The 23069-nt window shown below is 39.8% G+C and overlaps 3 protein-coding genes across 3 annotated transcripts; 2 read left to right on the top strand and 1 right to left on the bottom strand.

Annotated features, from left to right (window-relative positions):
- The first annotated feature begins 4201 nt into the window (after positions 1–4201).
- fgf8b (fibroblast growth factor 8b) lies at positions 4202–8461 on the top strand. The gene is made up of 5 exons (XM_083924474.1): positions 4202–4851; positions 4965–5001; positions 5571–5751; positions 7777–7883; positions 8161–8461. The coding sequence occupies exons 1-5, from the start codon at positions 4793–4795 to the stop codon at positions 8455–8457; spliced, it is 681 nt and encodes a 226-aa protein (XP_083780600.1). The 5' UTR covers positions 4202–4792; the 3' UTR covers positions 8458–8461.
- A 3699-nt stretch (positions 8462–12160) lies between these two features.
- Positions 12161–15123, bottom strand: dpcd (deleted in primary ciliary dyskinesia homolog (mouse)). The gene is made up of 6 exons (XM_083938516.1): positions 15037–15123; positions 13614–13694; positions 13392–13516; positions 13099–13232; positions 12846–12948; positions 12161–12400 (listed from the first exon to the last, which is right to left on the bottom strand). Exons 1-6 carry the CDS (start codon positions 15098–15100, stop codon positions 12296–12298), a joined length of 612 nt encoding a protein of 203 aa, XP_083794642.1. The 5' UTR covers positions 15101–15123; the 3' UTR covers positions 12161–12295.
- A 215-nt stretch (positions 15124–15338) lies between these two features.
- On the top strand, positions 15339–21429 carry poll (polymerase (DNA directed), lambda). The gene is made up of 9 exons (XM_083923843.1): positions 15339–15385; positions 16519–16663; positions 16838–17135; positions 17714–17831; positions 18279–18617; positions 18804–18977; positions 19738–19866; positions 20545–20713; positions 20802–21429. The coding sequence occupies exons 2-9, from the start codon at positions 16549–16551 to the stop codon at positions 21161–21163; spliced, it is 1704 nt and encodes a 567-aa protein (XP_083779969.1). The 5' UTR covers positions 15339–15385; positions 16519–16548; the 3' UTR covers positions 21164–21429.
- The last annotated feature ends 1640 nt before the right edge of the window (positions 21430–23069 follow it).

A 23069-nucleotide genomic window follows, 5' to 3' on the forward strand; every position in this document is an offset into this window, starting at 1 on the left:
TCTTTTCCTCAATCCATACAAAAATGACACGTTGTGGTTATGACTATTTCTGACTATGCTTATTTTCTCTGTTAGAAATACATCTCTTTCCTTTAAAGCTCCTCACTCACTTCACATGACGGACTGCCACATAAAGAATATATAAATAAAATAATATAAAGGCGCTGTACCCGAAAACTGGAGAAAAAACTGCCTTCACGCGGTTCTCACCGACTGTTCCCCATCTTGTCAAATACTGATGTTTTGGGGGACGCCCCTGTGCATCTGATACCGACGGACAAGGCACTCACATGCACACGCGGCCCCACTGGCTTTCAAAACAAACAAACAGAAACTCAGATTACAACACACACAGATAGAGAGTGACTTCATTCTCTGCTCAGGACACCAACAAAACACTGATCTGATAGAATAATAAATCAACAAGCTTCAGGCAGCCTACTCACAAACACTGACCAATATGTGTACATCTTGTCTAAAAACGACTGAAACGCCTAATGTAGGCATTATTCAAGGTATTTTAACTTGTCTTGGCTGACTCAAGGCCATGCCAAGTGTAGACAAGGATGCAAGCTGGCAAGTATCTTAGAGAGAATAAGCGCCAGTTTGCTTTGGGGTAGTTTGTTGTGTAGTGTAGTGATTGCGTTCTGGCATATGAGATTCAGCTGCCTGTGTGAAGAAAGTTGACAGATATGAACATTTTAATGAATGGGAACGATTTATTTATCTGCATATTTTATATTTGCATATCTGTCGCTCAAATTCACTTCAGAGAACAAAAAGGAACGTTTCTGCTTGTATTTGAAATGTATTTGACTTTGCCCCTAAAAAAAGATGAACTTGAGTTGAGTTATGTACAGTAGATTGTCACAGTGGGTGGTTTTACATATGCAGAATCTCAGGGGTGTTTCTGGGGAATTAAATCTTAAATCTGAATGGGAATGAAAGGAATCCATTGGTGCCAACCATGTCATGCTAGCTTGTCAGGAAGGAGGCTAAAACACTCACAAGTAAGGCTTCATTTTTGCGATGGAAAAATGGCCATGGCCATTTTCAAAGGGGTCCCTTGACCTCTGACCTCAGGACATCTTAATGAAAATTGGTCCTATAGCTACCCATGAGTCTCCCTGTTACAGACATGCCCATTTTATAATAATCCCATGCAGTTTGGGGCAGAAACATGCAGTTTTTATCATGCAGTACAAATGTGCTATTATGGCCTACTCTAAAATGTTTCCCCAACGATGTTGAAATGAAACAGAAATATCATTTTTTAATGAATAATGAATGTTTTTAAAAGTTATGTGGAAAAAGGGAAGAACAAAAGACACACAGCCAGGACATGGCCCAAGCTTTTCTGGACAGGTCTGTAAACAGTGATGCAAACATCTTTTGGATGAAAGTAAGAGCAGGAACAAACCAAACTCCAAACAGCAGAGATTCAGGAACAAAAGTACTGAAAGCTCTTAAATATACAGATTTTTAATAAGTAAATGAATATAAAGTGATGTTTTCTCTCTTACTGCCTGCACAAGACCATTAGCAAACGTCATACTGTAACCTCTGTACAGCACTATGCCAAGAATAAAATATACTAATTTTTGTGTCACCCCAAACTGGCCAACCCAAGGAAAACTGTCTGGCTCCGCCACTGTCTCCGAGACCCTCCATCTCTCCAGGTCTCCTTTTCCTAATCAAATTTTCTTTAAATGACTCGTGACAGAACTAATCTGTGCTTCAGACAGTCAAACACGCACTTTTGATGAGTCATTGTGTGGTCTTCATAAAACTCAATCTCTTTAATTATCATACATGTGGATTTCAGATTTAGGATGTGCGATCATTGCTTCATAGGGGTCAATATATGAAAGAACAAAGAGCTGAATTGTTCCAGGTGGCAAAATCACTTGTTACAGTGTCCCGCTGGAACTAATAAGGCAGGACCATTTTCACCCTCTAAATCCCCTGCATTGGCTGAAATGACTGATTTATAGCTAAGACATTGACCAAACTCACACAATTATATATATGTTATACTTTACTCTTGTACAGCTGTGCTGTGTGAAGGGTGAAAAAGTTTCCCATAGTGTTCATACAGAGAACATGGGCCTGCTTATGTGAACAATCACAGGTACGGGACGATGTCCAAAAATCCGTTTTGGCTCATTAGGACAATAATCCGGTGTGAGGCTTGAAGTCAGTAAACCTGTAGATTAACACGTCTACTCTGATTTAAAGCGTGTGTATAGAGGGTGATGAAGGTTTTGTGTTCAGCTTTGGCGTATACAGTGACAGTTTTTCACAATTTGTGAATGACACACTAAATGTTTATTTCATCAGCACACACAGGGACAGTGAAGGTGGGGGAGAGTGGGTTCAACAACTACGTTTACATGCGCATTCATATTCCACTATTATTCCAAATTTGATACAGGTCATGTAAACAGCAGTCTTTTTGGAAGTTTTTCTTCCCGAGGTACGCCTTATTCATAATGTAGCATCTAATTAAGTCATGTGGGATATGTCGATATTATTCAGGTTTTAGATTTTTTGGACATGCATGCAGCCAATTCAAAATATGCATCTCAATTTAGGTTTTTTTACTGCAGTTTGAGACACAGCCTCTTGCCTGTTTACAGGCAGGTCCATGTGTACACAAACCCGCAAAAGAAAGGCTGGGGTAGAGATGCATGAAAGAGAGAGGCTGCTTGCACTGTCGAACAATTCTGCCACTGGTGAAAACCTTTTTTTAATGTTATTTGTAAACTGCATGTAAACTGGAATAATAGAGGAATATTCATTTCAGTGTAAAGAGTTTATAGGAATATTATCTTTTTTCGGATCAAGGGCAAAAAGTACCATGAATGTAGTCAGCGTGACATTTGTTTCACATTTCCATTCATATCACCTTGCTTATTAAGGTCACTGAAGTTAATTTAACTTTTTAAATCCGGTGTAGGTTTCTTACATCTTTCTGTTACAAAAGCAAATAGAAGTGTCTTAAAGTCAGGGATGAAAATAACACTTAAACAAAGGTGGGGTAACATGTTACAACTTTTGGGTATGCATAATCTTGATTAAAGTTATACTGCTGGTTTTAACTGGTATCTTACTAGCTGTGAGAGTGTGTGGCTGTTGTCCAAAAAAATATACTTCATTTAGAGCGAGAAAAGCTCATTCCAAATCTTCATTCACAGCCATTTCTCCTCATGTTGGATTAAAAAGGGCATCTACACAATTGATCATGTTTAAAGTCTGTTCTTGACAGGCAGAGTTCAAAGTATCCTATGTTACAGCTGCCCCCTTTCTTCCCTATCAGACCGGGAGTGTAACAGTCATGTTCCCTTGAAGGAAACCCTGCCGCTTTGTTGTCACAAAGAATAATTACAATATAATTGCATGATATAGTAGTGTATGAAGCCCTGCTGTGAAAGTAGCAGACCAGGCCCGGGACACACTTTTGAAAATCAAACCAGGTTTGTGAAAAGTTATGGAAGACTGATTGTGAGCGAGAGAGCATTTGTATCCGAGGCAAAGGCTTTAGATGTTATGTGAAAACCATTCTGTGTCATGTGTTCACATGGAATACATATTACTTACATATGTAGGATGAAAAAGTACATCAAGGTGTGTCCTGGGGGACCTCCAAACAACCTCTAACCTGCAGTCAGGGAATACCTTAATGTAACTGTAGATTTTCTTAAGTACATGCCAGGGAATTTTTCCATGTGGACATTTCTGCTTGTAGAAGTGCACTGCGATTTTACATGGATGAAGCTACAGTGATATCATGACATGTGCACGAATGAGATTAATGTGTATGATTGTGAATAAATGCTTAGTTAAAAACATTTTTGGACATGCTGATATAAGATTTTTTTTTTAGGGGGGGGGGGGGGGGTTGGATCTAACTCCGAATAAGTTATTTTCTTCACGGCTGACTGTAGTTTATATTTTCATCTGGTTTCATTATATACATTACACTTATTGATGGATGGTGGATTTGTGCGCAGATAGGTGCAGGCAAAGTGTTTTAATAGGTATTCAGTTTCAATTTGGCTCCAGCTCGAACGCCCCGCCTGCTCTCGCCGAGGATATTGACTTTCCCGCAAGTTAAAGTATTTAAATGTAGAGGGAGACAGATGCTGTATGTGGACCAGAGGCGACCACAAGAAAATACACGTGTGGGAGGAGAGGTTGACGTTGGAGTTTGACTATCTTTACATCTCATAGAGGGGCAGCTGCATCACTGCTCTACTGTAACTAACTGCTCAACAGACCAATAAAGCTACTCGTGGGATTCATTCAACCTTTTTTTTTTTATTTAATCTTTTATTTTCAGGGAAGTCGTAGCGCGCATCTGACCGCTGGTGCGTAAAGACCCGTGCGTAACGCTAAAAACAACCATCACTGCTCTGTCATAGAATATCAGAGAGGATTTATTTCGACTTGAAACATTAATCAGGAGCTTCGTTGCTGTGAGAGTGATTGACGCGGAGAGGATTGGATGGAGGTGGTTTGGTGACAGCGACCCTTTCTCCGGACTTTCAGTTTGGTTTGGCACCGCAGCGCCTTTAAATCTCTCTCTCTTTTTTTAATTTTTTTATAAATATTTCAGTAGAGAGGAAAAGTGGATCCTGCATCTGCATGTGACCCTGACAGTTTTGGATCTCTTAATTGTCACGGCTATCCCCTTCTATGTGTCACGAGAGGGGGATGAAAGGGAGTTGAAATCCCCATTAGGAGGATCTATATTTCCGAGAGCTTCCGGCACCGAATCAGTGGAGTATTCATGAAGCAATATTTGAACTATTACAAGATGAGGCTGAGAACATCGAGGTTAGGATATCTGTAAGTAAGGAGGTGTCAAGAGAATATAGCCAATATAGTTGACTATGTAACTCACTGAATTCGAGCAACAGGTTTAATTTTCTTTCTTTTTTTCTGTTTCTGTTTCCCCTCAGGTTACTTCAGTTCACTGCGCTTTGCTTTTACGCACAGGTAACTCTCATTTTCACTTCAATAACAAGCATCAATGTTGCATAAAGTTCTATAATAAGTAGGTAAAACTTAACAAGTATGCAGGCGCCGTGCTAATCGGGTTCAGTGTCTCTACATCTGCAATAGGCTGCAATAACAATGAAAACATTTTATTATGAGTGCTACGGCAATTGGCAATAATTCAAACATCTTGAAAAGAGGTAAGCTCCAGCCTAAAAAAGTAATCGTTTAAACACATGTGGATGGAGAACGGCTGAAACGTGAAAAAAAAAGAAGCCAAGAAGGGGTGAAAGATCATCGGCGGTTAAAAAAAAGAACACCCGTCAGAGGGAAATCCTCGGGGGTCCTTGAAAGCATCTCTAAAAAGACACAGCACATGTAGGCCTACAAATAAATGGAAGAAGAAAAAGCAGGATGTATTTTCTAAATGTGATGAATGACATGATGAACTGTGGACCTGGGCCTCGGCTGTTTGACTGGCAAGCTTTAGTTGCAAAGTAAAGAAAAAATCCTGCAACATTAAAAACTCATTTCATATTTCGTGACATGTGTTTTCTATTGTCCGACAGAACACTGTGCAGTCCCCTCCTAATTTCAAGCACCATGTCACCGAACAGAGCCGGCTGTCGGACCGGATGAGCCGCAGGTTGACGCGAACCTACCAGCTGTACAGCCGCACCAGCGGGAAACACGTCCAGGTCCTGGGCAACAAGAGGGTCAACGCCAACGGGGACGACGGAGCAGTGCACGGTAAGAGAAAAAAACAGAGGAGTGTATGTTAGAAATGATTTAAAGAGCTTATCATTACAACAACAAAACAACAATTTGGTGTCTATTTAACCGGCTAACGCTAGGCCTTAGGAAGCAACAGGGGGTGTGAATTTATTAGATAAATATCCAAAATATCGCGAGAACGCACCCTGTAACGAGCCTTTGAACATTATGCTAAATTGCCTAGCCACACTCATACCTTTACTGTAGATATCATCACATATTTAATTTAGGAACGTATGTTCGACATAATTTAAAGAGCTATACCACCACTGATAATTAAAAAAACAAACCCACAAGCACACATTTCAGTGTCTGTTAAACTGTGTAGTTACTGCTAAGTAAATATTCAAAATATCGCGAGAATACGCCATGTAAAAGGCTAATTACGTTTTTGACTATTTTTGCTAAATAGCCTAGCTAAGCAGTGCTTAAGTAAAAAAGAGCAATGTATGTCAGGAATGATTCAAAGTGCTATTAACACCACCTATAAATTATTACAAATACCACAATTCAGTGTTTATTTAACAATATTTTCAATAGTATACCATTTTAAATATTGTGAGAGTATGCTTGTAATTAATGTTGTCTTTTGAACATTTTGCTGAATAGCCTGACAAAATTCTTACCTGAGGTTGCTTTTGACGACATATTTATACATAGTTGTATTAGAAATAGCTGTGGAAAAAATCCACATATGTTAATACATTTAGGGAGAGATTTTTATTGTCTATGAAATAATAAAGAAACTTTACTTCAAGCTTGTGTGATAGCCAGAACGATCAAAACCGTTGACAGCTAAAGCCCATCTTTTCTTACTTTGCTTGACTTCTTGGATGCTTTTAAACCTCAGGAAAACAATAAAATAGGCAACATGTTCACTTTACAAACACGAGAATTGTTTGAATTCAATGGTGCGTGGGGTGGTGTTGAAAACAGTATAAATTGTGTAGTTTTTTTGGCAGCCTGTCGGAAAATGTTTGAGCCAGGAGAAACACTAGTAGCAATTGTAAACATTGTTAGTGGCATCAGCGTCACCATCTTTTATAGCCTTATGAAGATGATTTATTTCTTTAGTTCGTTTAGAAAGTCCTTGACACCTGTTATGATGGACTTCAGGGAGAGACTGTTGCTTCAAACAGAGAAAAATGGTCTTAAACTTAAAGGGAACAGAAAGGATTCTGGTTTGTCTCGCCATCTTTCCACCACAGCCACCACCATCCATCCCCTTCTCAATGCCTGCTGCCCTCTTTTTTGGAGGTTCATTTTATGAGGAATTTTCATTGCTGTACAACTCAATGTATGACTCAATTTATAAGGAGAGGTGAAGTCAGCATCTTCACTTTATACCTTTTCCTCTTCTTGCCTCTCCTGTGTGCTCTTTTGTCTTTTGAATTTCTTGGCCTACACACACACACACAGAGAGAGAGAGAGAGAGAGAGAGAGAGAGAGAGAGAGAGAGAGAGAGAGAGAGAGACAGAGAGAGAGAGACAGAGAGAGAGAGAGAGAGAGAGAGAGAGACATGCACACATTGGCCACACATCTTAAGTGGGTGTCACTCTTGTAACCGGCCCAAATCTGACCGCTGCTCTGTGCTTGTGGCTGTGTCCCTGACCGCAGTGTTCTCACTCTGCTTTATCCCCAGACTGAACTGCATCACAGCGCAGCATTTACAGACATTCAGCAACAATCGTGCCGTGCAAAATCCCTATCATTTTGTGCTATTTTGGAAGGCTCAAATGTTTTGTGAAACGCGGCTACAGGACCATAAAAGGGTTAAGAGGGACTTTATAAGTTATCTTCATGATTCATGGTTCACTGCTCATGATCGTTTCTAAACCATTTAATGAAAACATGATGTAACTCCAGTTTATTACAGATTCCACCATACATAAAGAATACATTCGCCTCTCGCACACACTGCAACATCACAATCTGACATGCCTGCACCATGTCAGAATCGTGCCATCTAATTATTTCTGATCTGTTTTTGTCTGTTTGCAGCTAAACTGGAGGTGGAGACGGACTCTTTTGGAAGTCGCGTTCGCATTAAAGGGGTGAAGACAGGATATTACATATGTATGAACAAGAGGGGGAAGCTGATGGGCAAGGTAATCTGGAATTCATAGTTTTGTAGCTTCATATGACTACAGCAGCATCTTGTTTGAACGAGTTTGTTTGTTCTTTGGAAATGCTTTGTGCTGCTCATGGCGACACATTGTTAAGACACATTTCTAGCCCAAACTAATTTTATTTTGAGTTTGTCTAAGCGGCCCTCTCAAGGTTTCAAAGGGTATTTGATTTTCTGGAATTAAAGATGATGTTTCCCTGTTTCCTGGAAATTGTCCAACATACTTCAACTTCCCCCCACCTCTTTTTCGTTCCCAGCGGAAAGGACGAGGCAAAGACTGCATCTTCACGGAGATTGTTCTGGAAAACAACTACACGGCGCTGCAGAACGCCAAGTACGAGGGCTGGTACATGGCTTTCACACGCAAGGGCCGTCCGCGGAAGGCCTCCAAGACCAAGCAGCACCAGAGGGAGGCTCACTTCATGAAGCGTCTACCCAGGGGGCACTTGCTGAGCGAGAGGAGGCCGTTTGATGACCTTCCTCTCCGTGTGCCGGCGCACCCTTTGAGCAAGCGGACTAAACATTCCCATCACCAGCGCTCAGGGGGCCGCTGAGGACTGAAACCACTGAGGGAGAACCAGCACAGAGGAACCACTACAAGGGGAAACAAGTGCTCCCTGATAAATTAACTTTTACAGTCAAGTGCCCATACACTTTTTGCCTCATTTTGTGGACTTTGTGTAATTATTTGTACTGGATCGTGTGTAACCATTGACTATCTAATCTGCTAGTTATTTCCAATTCAGACAGAATTTAGGACAGAATTTTACTTATTAAATTGGGAGCATTTAAAATACGGAAGAGCTCAACACTATTGTCATGAATGAAAAGCTCTGGTTAGAAGTTAGCCAGCTCAGCAGAAAAGAATGTTTAAAAGAGAAATGAGTACAATGAAGCTAGACACGGCAGCTATCTGTGGATTTTCTTGTGGTTACAGCATCAGAGTCTCAGTTGACATGCTATCCTGCCTTTAGGAGGCCATCCTGGAAAAATTTAAACCTGTTTTTTTTTTACATATATGAATATATTTTTACTGTAAAAATGTAAATGATGTCAAATGATGGAAATATTTATTGTAGAGTGTATATTAAAACCACTAAAGAATCGGTTCACAAGCTGTTCGGCTTTTCTTTTCTTTTTTGTGGTTGTTCTGGGATGGAAAGCTAGCATACATTGTTGGTTGCCCCTAAAAACTGTTGTTTTTTTTCTTCTTCTTCTTCTTCAAGCCGGAGACCCAGATAACTGAGGGGCAATATCTGTGACAGGCTACTGAATTCAATGTGCTCAGCAAGTGAGACTTGGGCCTGAATGGCCCGAGCTATGCATTAAAAGCGATGAGGTCAGCCCACCATTTTGGCCCAAACAAAGGTTACCACCATGTAGTTGCATTTCTCACGATCGCACACCGTAACCCTCTGATCAAATGGGCCCTTTGTGAAACCTCATATAAAAGGGCATGTTATACAATAGTGGGTTCGAATAATAACACGAGGAGGGGTCAGTTATCAAAAAGAAGCCAGTCACACAGGGAGGGGTAAGGGGGGGGGGGGGGGTGGAGAGGGAGTTGAAGGGTTGCAGAAAAAGCATCAGGGCCTATGTGGCAAAATGTGGCATCGGCTGAAAGAGGGGGAATGGCTGGGAAGAGGCATTCGGGAATGAAAGGGAGGCAGAAAAGAAACCCTCTTCCCAGAAGCAGTTGAGCATGACCATCAGAGGCCAAACGACAGGGGAGGAAGAAGACCCTGAACAGAGGGACTCTGCTCTCACAGTGCATGAGCTGGATGTCCAATTTGTTAGTTAGTGTTTGCTGCCGCAGGAATTTGTTTTGACAGCAGCTTGAGTTCTCAAGAGTGTAAAGCATTAAACTGAATAAGGAACATTAAGACCTCAGAATAAATCCTTGGTACTTAGGGCATCTGCTCAACAGCATATAATTCTTACTTGATATATCTTAGTATTAAAGGGGGAACTGCATCCATTTACAAAATGTATACATGTTCTTTTCTATGGTCTAAGACAGTCCAAAAAATATCAGTAAACATGAACAACTCTCTCCCGAATCCAAAAAAACATCTAATATATGATGCCATCTAACTATAAAGCAAGAAATCTCTGTGCATCTGTCTGTCTGTTTTTGTGTGTGTGTGTGTGTGTGTGTGTGTGTGTGTGTGTGTGTGTGTGTGTGTGTGTGTAATTTGCATATCCCAAGAACAGTTTACCCAATAACGTGCTTCTTGTTTAACCGAGTGCAATTTGTCCAGATGTTTGTTTTGGCCTTTGACTTTTGACAATTTTTTCCCCCCTTTTTTCTTGGATTCTGTGGGTCTGGACAGATCTGTCCATATAAGCCACACCCATTTGCGATTTTACACCATTGTGAATTGCATCCAATCCAATCCATCAGATTTTTTGCCACTCCTCCTACCAATTTTGAGCAATTATCACCAGATGCCCTACAGAACATTTCTGGACCAAGCCGAAAAAAAAGTATATATTTCGGATTTTTGACGTTTTGAAGTTTTGCTATAGCTTGCCCTCAAAGTTTACTTAAAATGCTGTGGACGGCTTATATTACAATACATGTCATATCTCCTGAATGCTGTGTGCTATTGCAACCGTGTTTGGTGCACATGTGTAGATATGGTGTCTGAGTGATCGTGACACATTTGGTGCCCTTTGGCCTATAGGTGGTGCTGTAGCAACATCATCTTACTATAGAAGACGTCATCTGTGTTTGCCTGTGTATGTATGCATGTATGACTGTCCTTTGCACATCTCTATAACTGTTCGTCCAAACGACTTCACACTTGGCAGGTGTATTGCTGAGGACCCAAGGGAGTGCAGTGCCAAATGTGAAAATATGTTATAGATATACTCAGACCATTCCCCCTGGGTGCTCTCAGTGTCATCTATGACTTTATTTTCTGTTACAGAGCTGACAACACTGCAATACAACAAAGATAATTTGGGTATAAAAAGAAAATCAGTCTCCACTGTCTTTGGAGACGCCCGCTCCAGGCTTTATACTTGATGACATCACAAGTTTGAGACTTACTTACTCTGGTTTCTGGCTTTAAGAGAGAGAGTAGCTAATGTTCACTTATATTTGTTGAACTTTAATAGGCCGTAGAAATAACTTCGATGAAGTCTTCATTGAGGTGGTACACTTTAACATGGCACCTCTGTACAAACCACACAGGCAAACACTACCTAATCAAGTATTCATAAATGCATTTTTGTTAAGAATAAATAATTTGAAAAGGTCTCACAAGAATTTGAAATTCAAGAGGACAGGCAGGATTCAAAATGTTTTCTTGTATTCCTGTTCCTTCCATCTGGAAAAAGAAAAGCACAATAGTGAGAGAGACCTGTGGTTTTGTCTGTGCTTTTTGCACTTGCTCTTTTGGTTTGGACAAGTGGTAAAAAATGCAAGGAATCATCAGGTTGAAACAAGCTATATTTAAATGCCATTGTCTCATTTAAGCAGTACTGCTATTCTTTTTATCCACTGTCTAAGTATTTCTGACTGAACAGTGTTTTTCTGTTGAACTTGGTAAAAATGTAGTCAAATATCCCATTTTGAAGCAAGGATCTGTACAATTCAGTATCTTTTGTATATGTCATATATACAGAGAATAAACCAAAAAAAAACAAAGCGTGAAATACGGTCTTTATATTTGTCTTTGTTGGACAATAATATTAAACTTGCTTAAAACAAAGCCCTGCAACTGTTGCACCGATTGCTAACTTGTGTGTTATGTAGTTTTAGCTGGAGACCACAGAGTCAGAGTGAGTCTCTTTTGTAAAGGGAAACAGTAACACTAGCTTGCTCGCTGACCAGAGTTTCAGTAATGGCTTTCAGGGTGGCCCACTACATGCAAGGGACATGAGGGTATTCAGTTAACACAAATGGGATGTGCTCGTAACAGTGACCCCGGAACGAACGGGGATGAGGCATTGTGTGTTTTGAGGGTTTTACAAGGACATCAATGAAAGGAGGGTGGTAGGTTATGTGACCCCCATTAAAATTGCTCCCTAGTAGGTTTGGCAACAACAAGCAACAATAGACACTGTTGTGATACATTTCAACTTTTTTTTTAATGTAAAAAAGGACATTATTTTTCTGTGAAAGAAATCATTTGGGAGCACACAAACTAACCCATTTTACTGAACACCTCTGTATCAAATATAACTTTCAACACTAACAACTCTAATAAATGAAACCCAATTAGAAGCTTTAAACCATTGACAAGGCACTCTGCTGTGGTCTTCTTAATGAAGGGATGCAGGCAAGAAAAATAGACGAGGGCTCAAATGTGACTGGAAAATGACGCGGTGAAGTTCTGCTTTAAACGCAACACAGAATTATATTCTAGCTCACACAGTCTGAATTCACTGAGTTTTGCAGTCGACGTCCCCTTCGCCGGTCCCCTTCAGTTTCTTCAGCTCCTTCAGTAGCTCCTGTTCAAGGGTTAAGATCTCCTTGGGTTTCTTGTACTGGACAGGAGAGAAAAAAAATAATTACTTCAACATTCTGTGTCTCCCACTCGCAAATCCTTCACTGTAATCATGTTGAAGAAGTGAGGGAAATATAAAGCAAATATCACAAAAAGAACAATTGTTTTAGGCATGAAAATGTTGTCAAATAGCACAAGGAGTAAGTGACAGGTGTCCAGCAGAAAATCTGCAGTAGAAAATCTAAGAAAAGAAAACACCTGTATCTAATCCTCATGACTTGCATAAAATATTTACAGTGTAAAACTTTTTTTCAGATATTTTTGCAGATATTCAGATTGCTGAGATTATACTGTTTGCACTCAACACTTTAGGTCAGAACACATTTCTAAGAATCAACCTTTAAGGCTACTTACATCTTTATATTTAATGGGTAACATAACATTAGTGGTATAGATTTAGTCATTTGTGAATGTGTAGGACTTACGCTGACAATTAAAGTGTTGTTGGCGTGAGTGAAGCTGAGGGCGTGGTTGTCCAACGGTAGCTGGCTGCGATCTAAATCAGTAACACTGAACTTCTTATAATACCTGGGAAGACACAGAGAGCATGACATAGGTTTGTCACACCACTTATAGACAAATGTATTGTAAACAGTGCCATCTATAGGGAGAACACAAGAATCACAAGCAAAGAGTGTACAACACAGGAATAAAAAGATGGCCAGAGAAAATGTTTACTTTTTGTTTGAGGTTTTTATGATGATGCATCTCTCAGACGCATCAACAGAAACACTGAATACATCTTTTGGGTATGGAAGGTTGCGGATTCTCCACTGAAAGCTGGACTTTGTGTCCTTACGCGTGAACACAGGCTGTAGAAACGGAAACATTCAAATCTGTTATTACAGACATGACATTTACTAGTGTTTTCTCTAAAAGGAATCAAGGTGGACTAAAAATGAAATGCACATAAGAAAGTGTAGTGTTCAGCTGTGATTATAAAGTCATAGAGACCATAAAATAAAACCCACATTAGAGCAGTTCTCCTTAATCACCGCTGAATCCAAACTAGTGACAGGGCTTGCAAGTGGCTCTCCAACCTCTACCTGCCATGGGCCCTGAGCTCCGAGTGTGCTTTTATGATGCCACTTCCGCACTGAAAAGTACCAAACATTTTAATTAAAATACATAAACTTATGCCATTTAAACTTACAACAACAGCAAGCACCTGAAACTCAAGACCTATTGCTTACCAATGAGCTCATCTGTTTTCAAGTCATACTCTTCTGCCATTTCTTTCCCATCTGTAAAGATGTAGTGGATCTTCCTTTTTCCTGAAAGTGCAAGATTTACAGTATTATACAAACTAAAGAAAAACCAAAAGTAGACTAACAGACTATCATGTGTTTCTAGTTTAGAATTCCACAAGGTAATTTAAGGGAGTACGCAATCCCCGGAGTTGTTTGTGCTTTGTCGTCTCGCAGGTCTCTGCTGATCATGGTGGTGCCTGCTGCCGTGGTCCTGCATGACGCTTCCTGCTACTATTATAATCTATAACCTTAGCTGTGCTTGTTTCTACTATTCTGCTGTATTAACTGCCGTAACATATAAGTCATATTCACATTACTATAGATATTATTATAGTTACTGGACGTGTGTCTGTCTCTGTCTTTGTGTCTGTCTTTGTCTCTCTGTCCATCTGTCCATCTTTTCTGTCTCCTTTTCTTCCTCCCCAACCGGTGCAGACAGATGTCCGTCCTCCACAGAGCTGGGTCTGTCAGACGTTCCTGCCTGTTATAGGGAAGGTTTTCGTTGCCACCGTACTCTAAGGGGGAATTGTTGGGTCTATGTAAATCATAAATAAGTCATAGATTGTAGTCTTTACCTACTCTGTAAAGTGTCCTGAGATAACTTTTGTTATGATCTGGCACTATAAATAAAATTGAATTGAATTGAATTGAATTGCAAACTACAATATTGAAAGTCCCCCTCCAGACATGTTATAAAGTATGTTAATATAATCTGCTATGATAAGTACTTTGTGTAATGTGTTTTTCCCACAAATGATTTTTTAAAAACATCTGCTTTTCTCCCTCATTGAGAATTTCTGGATCTAGCCTCGAGCCCCACCCACCACTGCTGCCATACTACACCATTGCTTCCTTAGGTATGTGATGTATGGAACCCTGGCTGTCAGTGATACACTACAGTTTCAAGGCAGAGTTGCTCAGTCATGGCCTTGACTACTAATTTCTCTCATATAAAAAACATTATATAGACATATTAACAAGGTTAAAAAAATGATTTAAAATCCCAAACCAGCGGCGATGCTTAGGGGTTAGTGTAAAGTGAGCAGAGATGCTAACAGGAACAATTCGATGCTCCATAAGTCTGTAAAGACACCCGGTGACCAATGAGTCGCTTTGTACCTCTTTTTGAGGACACAACTTTTTCCTGAAATTGTGCTATACAGGCCATGCCGTCTATTTATGTCAAAACAACATGTGTAACGTGCTACAGAGCCAGTTGTGCCACCTGCTTGTTGCTCAGTGACATCAGTGTTAGCTGGAAAACTAGCTTGAAAATACCTAACGTCACGCAAAACCCTACTAATGCAGGCGAGATAACAAAAGCAGATCTCCAATAACTTGTTTTTCTTCTTTTTAAGTCACTCACCATCGTGTATCAAAGCGGTTTTCTTTGCTGATTTTAAGATATCAATCCAGCTCTGCACAGCCATGTTTCTGAAGACGTTCCAGTTGCGCCGGGACACTTCCGTACTCAAATCGTAACCACAGCAACCGAGGTCAGTACGCAAACTAAAAAGGTAAATATTTATAGGTTTAATCAAACTTTGCAATCATAAAAGTAACCACAGCAATGTAATATGCGAATTAGCATGTACAGTTGGGGTATGATTTAGATTAAAATAATTAAAGTATTTAAAAAAAAAACTACAACAAACAATTGACCCGGAAGTGAAACTTTCTAATTGAATGTTGTCTTTGGTTCCGTCTGAACAGGGGTAAGAGACTAGCTATTACAGTTTTACAGTACAGAGTATTCTGCTTTACATGTGCATTTTATGTGGATATGTTGGCATAAATTAAAGTGGAATTCAAATATTGAGTGGAAATGAAAGTTGAAACCGATCGTTCACTGTTTCTCGTCGTGTTCCTCACGTTAGCACAAGCTAAAGTTAGTTAGCTTTATATAAATGGATTTCTCAGCATATCCGCTAACTTAAAGTCGTTCGAGATAACATTCAAAGTGAAGTGATGGAAGCCACAAAGTACATTTACAGCAATACATGCTGGGGTCGTTGTATATCGATTTCATGCTACTGAATCCCCTACACTTAGTGGCAAATATTGTATTTTCATATTACATTTATGTTACAGCTGCACTTACTAGTTATGTTTTCAGCTCAATACGTTAATGTCAACATTAATTATTATGTTTTATTATTATATTATGATTATATGTACGGTTAGCTGGATTCATGCATTTGCTCAACCTCTCTTATAAAGTAAAAACAATTGCTTCATATGTCTATGAGAATAGACCCAATGGTATATTTGAGAGATTTAAAAACAAAGTGGCTGGAACCTTGTTTGTTGTTGTTGAAAGCAGTGGAGCTTAAACATGTCTGACAATTCTCATCAATTAGAAAATGAGTTACTGCAGTGATTTTGGTTTTAGTGCAACTTTCTGTGCTACGCTTGTCACATATCAATCAAGTCATAGTGACTTTGTAGATGGTGATCATAAGGAATTCATGATACATCCTGCATTCATTCATGTATAATCGTCATGAGTCATGCATTAGTTAAGTATTACTTGAGAATATTATTTGTACCCTTAGTACCAATACATTTAGATGATGGATATATATATATAGATAGATAATATTTACATTAATTTACCTAATTAATCGCTTGAATGCAGAATATTTAAAATGAAAAAATCATTTTATGGAGTAATATCTCCACTGTCAAATTGTAACTTTTAAAAAATATGACGGAAGCAAACAAGTTTCAAAAGTTTAATACTAAAATTCAGTCAGTCTTTTAGTATGAACCCACTGCATACAGTGTTTGTAGTACCCAGCTTTTGTTCCAGACAGATAACTCAATAATTCTGCTCTTTATGACACAGGCAGCTGGCGCCCCCCCTTCATGAGACAAGATGGAGCCTCGTCACGGGATTATGAAAGCCTTTCCCAAAGTGAAAAGAGCCAGAGTGTTACCGGGAAAGGATGCACCCCCAGTAAAAAAGAAACCTGACGAATGTGATGTCACAGGTTGTAACTGTATGTGTTCACCGTGCATGTGTGGGAGAGACTGAAATAATTGTGAAAATAGGGGCTAGGGAAAAAGACGTGCAAGAAGGAAAGATTACGAGAAAAACAAAACGAAACAAAGTAGAAACCAGAACATTTAACATATTCACTTATTTTTCCTCTCTTTTGTCCCAGGAGACACTTTTATTGGTGTCAGAGTGTACATCCTGCCTGCCGGAATAGGAAATGCCAGATGCCAGATCTTTCAAAGACAAATTGGGCAAAATGGAGGACAGACGGAGAGCTCACTGTGTCCCGGTGTCACCCATGTTGTTGTAGATGACAACATGGACAGAGACAGGGCTCTGCGCTTACTGAAAGTGGATTGTATGCCCTCTGGAGTCCAACTGGTGAAGTGCATATGGTTGAGTTCGTGCATCAGTGAGAAACAACTGCTGCATGTTGACAGCTACAGTCTTCTTTTACCCAAGAGGTCAGTAATATAATAGTACTTTTGTAAAATGCTAACCTGTATTTTTATCTCATGATGTTTCCAATGGATCACATACACAGACTTGATCTTGTCAATGCACTACAGAAGCAAGCCATGCTGAATGTGTATCCTCATTTTCATTTACAAAAGTGTGTTGACATGCAGATAGCAGATGTGTTAGAAAATCCAATAAGTCGTCAGTCATATGATGTCTTTTCAAGGTCTCATATTGTAAAAAGTAATACTGCCATGTCTTTTTTTGATTATAAAGCACAGCAGGCCGAGGTGCTGTATAGATACTGTGACAAAAGTATCAAAATGTTCAATCCACAAAGAAATGCAAAAAGAGACACGGAAACATTGACCAATTAGAGCTGACTGGACTTTTTCAGCAAGGGATCTTAAAGAGACAGGTGCTAAAACTGAGCATTTCAGACAGAGGTTGAATACAGGTGTATACAGACAGACAGTATGTGAAAAAATATGTTTTTTTTAAAACAATAAAGAATGCAAACAAGTTCTAGTATGAATTTGAAAATTAGCATAATATGTCCTCATCATATGTTTTCTTCACCTAGGGAATCTGAAACACAGCAAGGAAATACTAAAGAAGAATTCCCAAATGTCAAGCTCGCTCCAGAAACTTTTGTGGAGCCACTGTCTGATCACACCCAGCAAACAGAGGCTGTAGACATGGTAGGTTTTCTCTGTGTGTGTGTGTGTGTGTGTGTGTGTGTGTGTGTGTGTGTGTGTGTGTGTGTGTGTGTGTGTGTGTGTGTGTGTGTGTGTGTGTGTGTGTGTGTGTGTGTGTGTGTGTGTGTGTGTGTGTGTGTGTGTGTGTGTGTGTGTGTGTGTGTGTGTGTGTGTGTGTGTGTGTGTGTGTGTGTGTGTGTGTGTGTGTGTGTGTGTGTGTGTGTGTGTGTGTGCGTGCGCTATAGTTCTGTTTGCGCTATAGTTCTGTGTGTGCTATAGTTCTGTGTGCGCTATAGTTATGTGTGCGTGTGCGCTATAGTTATGTGTGCGCTATAGTTATGTGTGCGTGTGCGCTATAGTTGTGTGCGTGTGAGCTATAGTTATGTGGGCGTGTGCTCTATATTTGTGTGTGCGCTATAGTTGTGTGTTAACATTACACTTTACTCTCAGACAGTCCCAGACACTCAAGAGGAAGTGCGAGGAGACGAAGACCGGGTCTCTCAGAGTGACCTGGAAGCTCTCATCACTGGCCAGCACCCCAAAGAGGAGACTCCTGGCCCCAGCCTGGACCCCAGTGCAGACTCTGCAGCTCAAAATGTGGTCTCAGGGAAGTGGGTCTGTGCCCAGTCCTCTCAGTCCAAAAGTAATAACTTCAACAAACACATCACAGACAAACTAGAAGTGCTGGCCAAGGCCTACACACACCAGGGGGACAAGTGGAGGGCTCTGGGCTACTCCAAGGCTGTCAACGCACTCAAGAGCTACCACAAGCCTATTACATCATATCAGGTGACCTAATGCAGATGCTTTTAACATTATTTTGCTGGTAGTGTCCGGAATGTGTGTAGTTGTTGGGTACTGTAGCAAGTGCTTTTTATGGATGACTTGTAAATACACAGATTATTCTTAGTGCACAATATGGGGATTATTTTGCATTTTTCCCTTTTTTCAGAGCCTTTTTTAAATTTGTTGTAGGAGGCCTGTCAGATCTCAGGAATTGGAAAACGCATGGCCGACAAAATTGATGAGATCATGGAGAGCGGTCACCTGCGGAAGCTAGATCACATCGGGGAGGCTGTGCCAGTACTGGAGCTTTTTACTAACATCTGGGGTGTAGGAACTAAAACTGCACAGCTGTGGTACCAACAGGTAAGACACGCACGCACGCACGCACACACACACACACACACACACACACACACACACACACACACACACACACACACACACACACACACACACACACACACACACACGATATTCACATCAATATATAATTTACATCTTGGTGAAGACATCTAATTGTGGCAACAGATATGTTAGCTAATAGAAATATGTACATAGCCTGACTGATAAATAAGATGGGCTGATTTAATACTGATATTAGGTTATTGTCCATGTATTAGTGTGTATATTTTGTATGATAAGTAACAAAACAATTGCACAAAGGTAAAACATATGTTTGAAGTAACTAAGAAACAGTACTGTCTTCAATACATAATGTGTCCACCAGAGAACAAGTTTATTTTCAAACTGTAAAATGTCCCACTCAATACTAACCTTAGTAAGTCATAATGTTTGTGCATATTGTAATTTATTGTAATTTTTTAAGTTAGTTCTAGAAAACAGGATCTGTTGGTCTGGAGATCACTATAATTGGGAGCTGCTTCATCTCAGGATTTCTATTAATGTGTCAAACAATGCCTGTAAAAAGATTGCAAAAAAAACCAAAACAAGATAGGAAGTGTGCGATCTTCTACAGAATACTAAAGGACTAGTAGTAGGCTGTGAGCTTAAAATGTAATCTTAATTAAGTTGATAACTAAAGCAAGAAGGTCACAAGAGGCAAATGTCTAATGTAGAGTATATGATACTGTATGCTCTTAAAAAAAGGTTGGTTGTCTTTTAGGGATTTCGCACATTGGAGGACATCGGCACAAAAGCCCATCTGAGCAACACACAGAAAATAGGACTCAAGCACTACGATGACTTTCTAGACCGAATGCCCAGAGAAGAAGCAGCAGCCATAGAGAAAGTGGTAATGATCCTAATTTGTGACAATATCTACAGTATATGTGTGATTCTGTGATGACAATTGAAATACGTTTGCATCTTTCACCACTTTAATGCATTTATTCAGGCACACAGAGGTGAGATACGTCTAAAAAAAGATCCCCCCCCCCTCCAACCCTAAGTTATTTGGAAGCAGAAGGCTTGAAGTAGGAAAAAGTTTGTGTCAGCTTTCCTTAACTGCTTGATAATGGGAAACCCATATGGCGTTCTCACAAAGTGGAGCATCCCAGAAGGGGAAAGTAACTCTTGAAGCCCTAAAAAAGTAGCTGCATCTTAAGTTAGCCAGATACCTGTACGCTGGTTGTTTTCATATTGTATTACTTAGATTTTCTTTTTCCTCCATAGCTGCCAGATAGAAAATGCACATTAAATAGATGACTAAAGCATGTGTACTCCCTCAGGCTTGTCAAAATAATATGTGATGCTTAAGCAAACCTACCTCCCAGTATTTGGCTGGGAACAGGTAGAGCTTACTTATTTGCCAGTGGCACAGTAAAAGCAAGCGAACATACAGATTAAACACTCTTAATAAATATAATATGTATGTATATATATATATATATATATATATATATATATATATGACGTATATATACATACATACATATAATTTTGTGTCTTTTCGTCTTTTTCGTTTGTGCAGCTGAAGGATGCTACCCAGGCCATAGACTCAGGCCTTGTGGCGATGGCATGTGGCTCCTACCGTCGGGGAAAGGCCACCTGTGGAGATGTTGACGTACTTATATCTCATCCTGATGGCAAGTCCCACAAGGGCGTTTTCAGTAAAGTGTTACAGAGCCTCCATGACAGTGGTAAGAGGTGTTAAGGAATCTCTTGTGTCTTATTTAGAGGTTTGTTATTCTTAAAAGAACCCTTAAAAATCAACTGTTTCTTTTGAAGGGTTTTTGACAGACGATCTGGTCAGCCACGAGGAGAATGGAGAGCAGAAGAAATACATGGGTGTTTGCCGTTTGCCAGGACCCGGCCACCGCCATCGCAGGCTGGACATCATCGTAGTGCCCTACATCGAGTTCGCCTGTGCTCTCATGTATTTCACCGGGTCGGCACACTTCAACCGCTCACTGAGAGCCCTGGCAAAGACAAAACAAATGAGCTTATCGGAGCACTCGCTGAACAAAGATGTGGTGCGTCAGGGTAGCTTGAAGATGTATGGTGGCACGGCATTTACTACACCGACAGAGAAGGATGTTTTTAGGCTTTTAGGCATACCGTACAGACAGCCTCATGAAAGGGACTGGTGAGGACTTGCCAATCACAATGCCCTCTGTGGTTTTATAGAAAAGATCATGATGAATGATGAAAATGTATGAAAATGCAAAACCGCAATTATGCTCAAACAAACAATTTTAAGAATGTTTAACTCCGCAGATCATGTAAGAGCCCTGTTTGACTAAAGATTAAAGGGTTGAATTCACTCCAATCTTCAAAACAGCAAACCTTCTTATTTAAGCCTAGTTGTATCTGTTCCTCCAGATTGTTTAAGTGGTATGTGCTGAGGTTTTGAGATGTCCACTGGTGAAACTTGCTGCTGCTGCCCCAAGTAAGGGATAATGTAGAGCCAGACACTTAGGGTGATTCAAGATCCTGTATCACCCTGTCGGGGTTACATTCACAATAATGACCTGCTCACTATCCCACTTATTACTTATTTACTGTCTGAATAAAGGCACAAAAAGTCCCAAAAAATGATAACATGTTTTATTTTAAAGTTACATTTTCTTTAGCAGAAGGTGGCTCAGTTAAGCTGAGTGACCAAGAACATTGATAAAAGATAAGTTGTTTAACAAATGTTGATTTGTAAAACAAAAGGCTTCAAAGGCAAATATCTAGACACTTCAACAGGTAAATCCAAAAGTATGTGCAGAGCTGGAGGCCACTAGGATATGTGATTTTCTCAGTTGAGTTCACCGGCCCTTTTAGAAGACATTTTAATATAGGAGACAATAAAAAAAATCATAATAAAACATATTAAATGGTAATATTAGATATCTGTGTCTTCTGGCATTTTTTTCAGAACTGCACATTAGTTTACATAAGATTGTTTTAGGTTTACAAGCTTCAGCCTGCAATGAGAGGGCAGTTCAAGTTCAGTATGAACAAGCTTGTACAATTACTATATAATTTGACTGGCCTTTGGTATAATGTAAAACCTCTCTTTAATTACTTTTTCTCGCCAAATTTCTTTATTGAATTTTTGCAGACAGGCAAAGAAAGGTACAACAGATGCTTTCAAGTGGAAAAGAAAAACAAAAAATCCAAGCTAATACCACTTTCCCTCCCAACAACTCGTGTCAGATGCAGTCACAGTAAATAACTAGGTAATTATTTAATAATAACATATAACAGAAGTAGGTAATTAAAGTACAATTAGACAAAATACAGTAAAAAAAATGAAATACTAAAAAATACAAGTAATTAAACAAAAAAAAGAAAAGAGGAAGGGGGGGGGGTTCTCTCTTTTCAAGTATTAGGAAGCATCATTTGGGATAACATTAAGACTATTACTAATAAAAGCCAGCATTGGGTCCCTAGTTTCGTGGAATGCTGTCAAAGATCTCTTCTGTGAAAACATTGACTTCTCCTTAACCGTAGACATTGTAAAATTTAACGTATCCAACAATTATGAGTCGGTAGAGAAACATGTTCTCATTTAAAGAGAATATTACGTCTGGCAAGCAGGGTGGTAAAGGCCACGACACGTTGTGTAGTAATGGGCAGATTTTTAGACGGAGGAAGCCCAAAAAGAACAGTCAGGGGATTTGGTTCCAAATTTGTGTTCAGCGCCTGTTTGAGGGTTTGAAATATATTGGACCAAAATTCAGCAAGACTCGGTCACGTCCAGAACATGTGTGTGTGGTTGTCTGGGGACTGCTGACAGCGGTTACAAGCATCACTGTGACTAAGGTATATCTTAGCTAATTTAGCGTTGGTGAAATGGGCTCTATGGAGCACCTTCCACTGTAACAGACCGTGTCTGGCACAAATCGCAGATGAGTGGACCAGTCTCAGAATGTCCCTCCACTGGTCATCAGTAATGTCTACCCCCAAATCCTTTTCCCATGCATTTTTAGGTGAGGCAGTGGGGACTGGGCTCAGAAGAGCAATCTTATTATAAATGACAGATATCAGTCATTTGTGTTTGTACGT

The sequence above is a fragment of the Echiichthys vipera genome (genome assembly GCF_963691815.1).
Source record: "Echiichthys vipera genome assembly, chromosome: 2".
Taxonomy (NCBI): Eukaryota; Metazoa; Chordata; class Actinopteri; order Perciformes; family Trachinidae; genus Echiichthys; species Echiichthys vipera.